Source organism: Sceloporus undulatus, chromosome 1 (genome assembly GCF_019175285.1).
Source record: "Sceloporus undulatus isolate JIND9_A2432 ecotype Alabama chromosome 1, SceUnd_v1.1, whole genome shotgun sequence".
Lineage (NCBI taxonomy): Eukaryota > Metazoa > Chordata > Lepidosauria > Squamata > Phrynosomatidae > Sceloporus > Sceloporus undulatus.
Genome location: NC_056522.1, coordinates 41,478,635 through 41,485,063, shown reverse-complemented (window position 1 = coordinate 41,485,063; position 6,429 = coordinate 41,478,635). Strand labels below are relative to the sequence as shown.

General features: G+C 44.4%; 1 protein-coding gene across 2 annotated transcripts in view; it reads right to left on the bottom strand.

Annotated features, from left to right (window-relative positions):
* The window catches only part of C1H1orf115 (chromosome 1 C1orf115 homolog), a 21,008-nt gene extending 15,405 nt beyond the window's left edge, over positions 1–5,603 (bottom strand). Inside the window, exon 1 of one of the 2 annotated variants that reach the window (XM_042452234.1) lies at positions 5,181–5,603. In XM_042452234.1, the coding sequence (XP_042308168.1) occupies positions 5,181–5,420 (240 nt within the window). In that variant the 5' untranslated portion in view covers positions 5,421–5,603. The remainder of the gene's footprint in view (positions 1–5,180) is intronic. The other variant, XM_042452235.1, reaches the window with a different exon arrangement.
* Positions 5,604–6,429: the final 826 nt, after the last annotated feature.

Genomic DNA, 6,429 nt, shown 5'->3' with positions numbered 1-6,429 from the left:
CAGACAGACAGACAGACAGACAGACAGAGAAAGGGTTTCAAGCCTGAAGGATATACTTTGCCTTTCTTTTCTTTCTTTCTTTCTTTCTCTTTTTTCTTTTGCCACAACACAAAGAATTACCCACTGAAGCAAGATGTGAAATTCTGACTTAGGGTAGCCCAGCTAAATCTATTTGTTCAGCCTCATGATGCCACAGGATGACAGGTGTACACAAGTACAAAAGGTTCATATTACTGCAGATCAGGGATTCTAATTCTGACCTAAAAGTTATTGTTATACAACTGGGAACTGGAGAACCTTGCTGTAAACCTGCCAGAGACCTATCAGTAGGTCCACTGTGTGATCAGAGAGGCAGTTTCACATAAAAAAGGGAGAAGGTACAGCAAGAAGAGGCAAGAGATCTTCTGGAGTGTCCTGAGAGGTGAGAAAGCAGCCCTATGGAAGGAAACAATGACAAAAACTAGGAAACAGAACAATGCTTAGAAACTTCCGTTTTGGAGGACTACATCATAGCATGTCCTTTGAGACTTTAGAGCCATTTCATTCTATCCTTATCTAGTAGCCTTTTTAGGTAGTGAGTCAGCTGCATCAGGTGTCAGGTGCTAGGAGCAATGAACTCCAGCAAAGTGTGGGGAGGATGGAAGCATATGCCATGCAGCACGCTCTTTACCTTCTATGCCAGCCTGCTGCCCTCCCCTTGCCAGTGCTGAAGCTGTAAGTCTTTGTTTGTGTACATGGCATGAGAGGACGTGCTGTCTTGTCCTTTGCAACAGGTAGCAAACCATTGAGAACTGGCCCTGATTCAAGATAATACACTTAATTTTTATATCCAACAAAAATGTGCAGTGCCTTTGTTTGGGGTTTTTGTTAGACGTTTCTCTCGCTGTCTTTCTTTTCTTTTAGATTCATATTCCACTTTTCTTCCACGAAATGAGATTTAGGGATTTACCAGATACTTCTCCCTCTTGATACTTTAAATAGTGTTACTGTTTGCCAACTAAGAGCTATTAGTGCACCGATTATTGAAAAAACAAATTAGTTGTGACAACGTTTGGGGGCCTATGACTAGGGATTTACAGAGCCCTTTTTGATCAATGTCTGAGTCAGAGATTAAGTCAATCGTTTTCTAATCAAAACTTGAAAGAAAAGAATTGAAAGAGTGAGCTTTTTGAAAATCCACATTTCTACAACAAGCTACAGCACTAGAGAATGTTCAAGCAGAATGGCACTGTGTGACATCCATCCGGCTGGATTTTAACTGGAGCATCACAACAAATTATGGCTGTTTTTCACTGAGTCAGCACTTCTAGCAGGCTTTGCTCTCTTTGTACTTAATAGCCACCACATTTTTCAGATTTGGAACTAAGCCTTATCTTTTTTGTGATTTGGACAAGGCAACCCTAAAACAAAATGCACTGTACTTGATTTAGTCACAGCAGGTTGTCATGTGTAAAGTACTTGGCAGGCTTTCTTATTCATTCTCAGAGATAGCTTGCAAAGTGATCATCATGATTTGTATATAGATAAAGGAAAGTCGGAGCAAAATATAGGAGTCTTGTAGCACTTTCAAGACTAATTTATTTATTTTAGCATGAGTTTATTTCTGGGCAAATGCAGTTACTTGTATTTTTCAGTTAAATATGAGAGCTGTGGAAAACAAAACCTTCTCCCTCCAATCATCTAGTGAAATAAAAGTAAATTTTAATAGGAATCATTGCCATTAACTTGGCACAATTTAAAAGAGTAGCATGTTATTATTCACTGCTGTTTCTGCTTTTTAAAAACCCCAGCAATCTAGTTTCTGTTGACATGTTTTACATGGCCCAGCACTGGCATTAAATTTGTGTGTGGGTTTGTGTGTGTTACTCATTGTTTTTGTTACTTTTAGTTCCTTTTGGGGGAAGGAGGGAATCAAAAATTAGTAAATGCCCATAAAAAAAAAAACTTCAAAATGTCCACTTAAGTATAATTGTCCCTCAATATTTATGTGTTTGGGTGTGTGGGTTTTATTGCCACAGTTAAACAGTCAAGAGTCAGAAATTCTAGGTGATGTTTTACAAATCACCTAAAGTAATATGAGTTAATCCAAATTTATCTTCTGCCTACCCCTTTCTCTGGGGCCAGATGATGATTTTTAATGCCAGTTTAATTATTCCTCGACATACTTGACCACGCTTTTATACTAAGCACACAAACGCAAGACTACTTAGCATGCATTCATTACTACCTCTTAATACATTTGAATTATCCTTTGAGCTGGAGTATTTAATGGCATTTTCCTTGGCTCAGCCTCTCAAACCCTTTCATGAATAAAACAAGAGTTCTTTCTCATCAAAGTCTCTTTCCAAGCAAAATCCACAGAATTTAAGTTTATCACTTAAACATTTGAAACAGCTTGGTGGGAGGGGGGCTTTTCCTTGCATGAATCTGATCATTTGTTAAGATCACCTCAAATGCCCTGGTCTACTACCCCTGGCCTCCCCCAAGAGGAGAAAGCAATCAAAGACAGGGCCTTTTCAGTCATAAGCGTTTATCACATGGGGTGAATCCTGTGCAGAAACTGGATTTAAACTGGGGGGGGGGGGGACAGCAAAAGCGGGTAGTTTTTCAGATGACATTCAGCGTTAACCTGAACAGAAAGTAGAAAAAACATGCAAAATCAGGTTGTTTTTCAGATGACATTAGCGTTAATGAGAATTAACCCGACATTAACCCAAACGGAAACTGGACAAAACCCACTCCTTTTTACTTTCAGAAACTCCCGAAAGTAAAAAGGGGTGGGTTTTGTCTACTTTCTGTTTGGGTTAATGTCACATTAACTCCATCGTGTGTGGAAAACTACCCACTTTTGCGTTTTTGTTTTTTTTTCCAGGTTTTTAAATCCTGTTTCTGCAAGATTTTTGCAGTTTGCCCCCGTGTGATAAACTCCTTAGTAACCAGTTTGTGAAACTCCTTCACTAGCAAGATTTCTGTTGAGTATCAAGAGATTTTTAAAAAATGGCCAGCCAGCCTGCGCTAAAAAACAAAAACTTGGGATAGTGAATATTTAACTTGCATTGCTTAATTCAGGTAAGGAATATTATTTGGCCAACTCTTTTTTAAAAAACTGTGATTGTGTTATGTTGAGGGAAGGGGATTTCATGCACATTATGAAAAGTAACCCCCATGACTGATTTGCCTTAGGGTCGCCATAAGTCAGAACTGACTTGAAGGCACAAAACACACACACATGGAAAATGAAGTAGGGTCAGCTTTTACTACTTGGATGATAAACCACCAATGAATACCAGGTGCTGTAGGCTATATTTTAGAGGAATGAACTGGCAAAACCATCTCTGAGTATTCCTTGCCTAAGAAAACCCCATGAAATTCGTGGAGCCGCCATACGTCGACAGGCTACTTGAAAGCACACACATATACATGTAGGGGCATCACTAGAGGGGTTGGGGGGGGCCTTTGGACCACACTAGGTGACACCCAGGGAGTGGACACCACTGCTCTCCAAACATCTCCTTTTGGCAGAAATGGGCTTTGACATTTGCTTGCACCCCTTTGAAGAGATGGTGTGAGTGGGATGAGGCTCAATGGCAGGAGAAAGAAGAAGCTCCAAATATATATATATATATATATATATATATATATATATATACACACACACACACACAGTATATGTATAATTTCAATTAAAATAATTTAATTATATATCACATCTTGCTGAATTTTCACTTCAACCACATGAAACTATGTGCATATAAATACATTTAGGCTGTGCATGTGATGTAAAGGTATAACTTTACCATTGCTAATTGCTTATGTCACGATTATTACCATTACATTCAGTGATATATGGGAATTACTAGTTAGGAGTAACATTAGTATAAAAAACATTACTAAGGATTCTGTATGGTGTGGTATGGGAGGAGGCTGATGGCAGGGGCACACCATGAGTTACTGCACTGGGTGATAACCTTAGTGTGCTGCTGCATACACATATTTATTATTAAGATCTGATCATAGAATCCTAGAGTTGGAAGAGACCTCAAGGGCCATCCAGCCCAGCCCCATTCTGCCATGCAGGAATTCACAGTCAAACCATCCCCAAGAGATGGCCATCCAGCCTCTGCTTAAAGACCTCCCAGAAAGGAGACTCTGCCATTCTCTGAGGGAGTGCGTTCCACTGTGGTACAGCTCTTACTGTCAAGAGGTTCCTCCTAATGATCCTTGATTTTTCACTAAGAATATCTTCAAACCTACTGTAATTCCATGTAAAATTATCAAACTGTGCAATTGGTGCAAAGCTAATGAAATCAACCTGTTTATAAAGAATGCCAGAAAGGGCCTGGGCACCTCGCAGGAAAGCTCTGGGAAGGCTTCTTTCCTTCCTCAAAGGGCACTTTCAAAGGAAGGCAATGCTCCAAGTGTGAGCCAGTGTAGCCCAGTGCTTTGAGTTTGGAGTTTGATTCCCAGCTCAGCCACGAAACCCACTGGGTGACCTTGGGCAAGTCACTCTCTCTCAGCCTCAGGGGAAGGCTATGGCAAACCTCCTCTGACCAAAGCTTGCCAAGAAAACCCCAGGATAGCTTCATCTTAGGGGTGCCATAAGTCGGAAACAACAACCATCCTAGTAAGGAGGAAGGAAGAGGCTGCCAGCCAAGGTCTCCTGCCTGCCCTGAGCCCCCCCGAGGATGAGGCCAGCCCTTGCCAAGCCTTGTTCCTCCAGGGGTTGGGGGCTTCATCCCACAGAGCCCCATCCAACGTGGCTAACAGTCAAGAGTTCTAGCAAGTGAAGTCCAAAACTCCTGGAGGACCTCCATTTGGGAACCACTGAAGTCCCGGAGGTGAAGGCAAGGCCCTTGGGAAGCTTGGGGGCCCAGTCCTGAGCAGCCAACACAGGAGGCATCTGCCTTGTCTCAATGGGCTCCCTCTGGAGCCACAACAAACCATTCCCAGAGCTCCCTAGCATTGAACCAAGGCAGTTCAAGTACAGTAGTGTCAAACTGGATTGTGGATGCAGCCCAGATGTCCTGACTGCAAAGGAGGACAAGGCACCACAAAATGGGATGCATCTGATGGATCTGAGGAAGTAGGCTAAAGCCTAGAAAATGGAGGACGTGTCCGGGGGGGAGAGAGAAAGAGGGCACCTGCTGGCCTCACAGAGAGAGAGAGAGCGAGAGCCCTACCTTGCCATATTTCCGGAGCTTCCTCCTGCGCTTCTTGCCCTTGCGCTCGGGCTCTGGAGGCCTGGGGAGCTGGGCCCCTTCTTCTTGACCCACAGCCCCCTTCTGGGAGGCCCCCAAGGCCCTGGCCTGGCCTGGCCCTTTGCCCTCTCCGCCTCCCTCCCTCTCCAGGATGGGCAGCTGGTCCTCTGCCCGGGAGCAGGAGCAGGAGCAGGGGGCCCTCAGCTTCCCCGCCAGGGGCATGGCTCCCTTTGGAGAGGGAAGCCCCTTCCTTCCCAGCCCAACAGCTGGAGCCCAGGAGCGGGCTGGGAAAGCAACAGGAGGGCCAGGGAACACTAGGCGGCTTGCTTGCTTGCCTTCCTCCAGCGCCCCCTCAGCCCTTGGCAAAGGCCAGCCCTGGCCCTCCTCCTCCTCCCCTTCCTGCCCAGTTGCAAGCTTTGCCCACAATTCAGGCCCAGAGAGGAAAGGCTGCTTCCCGCCGGAGAGCCAGTAAAGAAAACCAAGGACAGGACAGTCCTCGGCCAGAGAGAAGCATTGCAGAAGACTGGCCCAGAGGGAAAGACAGGGCAATACTTGCCCAGAGGGAAACTTTGGGCAGGCATTCTCCCATGGTTCCCTATGGGCAAGTATTCCCCTATGTTTCTCTATGAGCGGCGGGCATTCTCCAATGATTCTTTATGGACAAGTCTTCTGCAATGATTCTCAATAGAGATCTGTTCCAGAATGATTCTCTATGGACAAGTATGGTTTCCCTCTGGGCAAGTACTGGCATCTGTTTTAGACTGTAAGCCCGAGGGCAGGGAACCGTCCAATTAAAAAGATTGTATGTACAGCGCTGTGTAAATTTACAGCGCTTTATAAATAAAGCTTAATAATAAGAATACTAATAATAGTACGTCCCCTTCCTGCGCTTCCTGTTGCACCTCTGCCAAGGTAGAGCTCTCCACACAATCCCACCCAGGATGGGAGCATTAGAGTCTGGAAAAGCAGCCTGCAAAGGGATCTTTGAGGCTGACTGAGAGGGAGAAGTTGGGAGCAGGAGCTTTGGGAGAGCTCAGCCTACTTCTTCAGATGCATGTGAACTCAGGATTCCAACTTCTTTCATGCTACCAACTCTGGGAACATGCCTCTGAAGAAGTCTATGAAATCTCACACTTCCAGCTTCTTTCATGCTACCAACTTCTGGGAACATGCCTCTGAAGAAGTCTATGAAATCTCACACTTCCAGCTTCTTTCATGCTACCAACTTCTG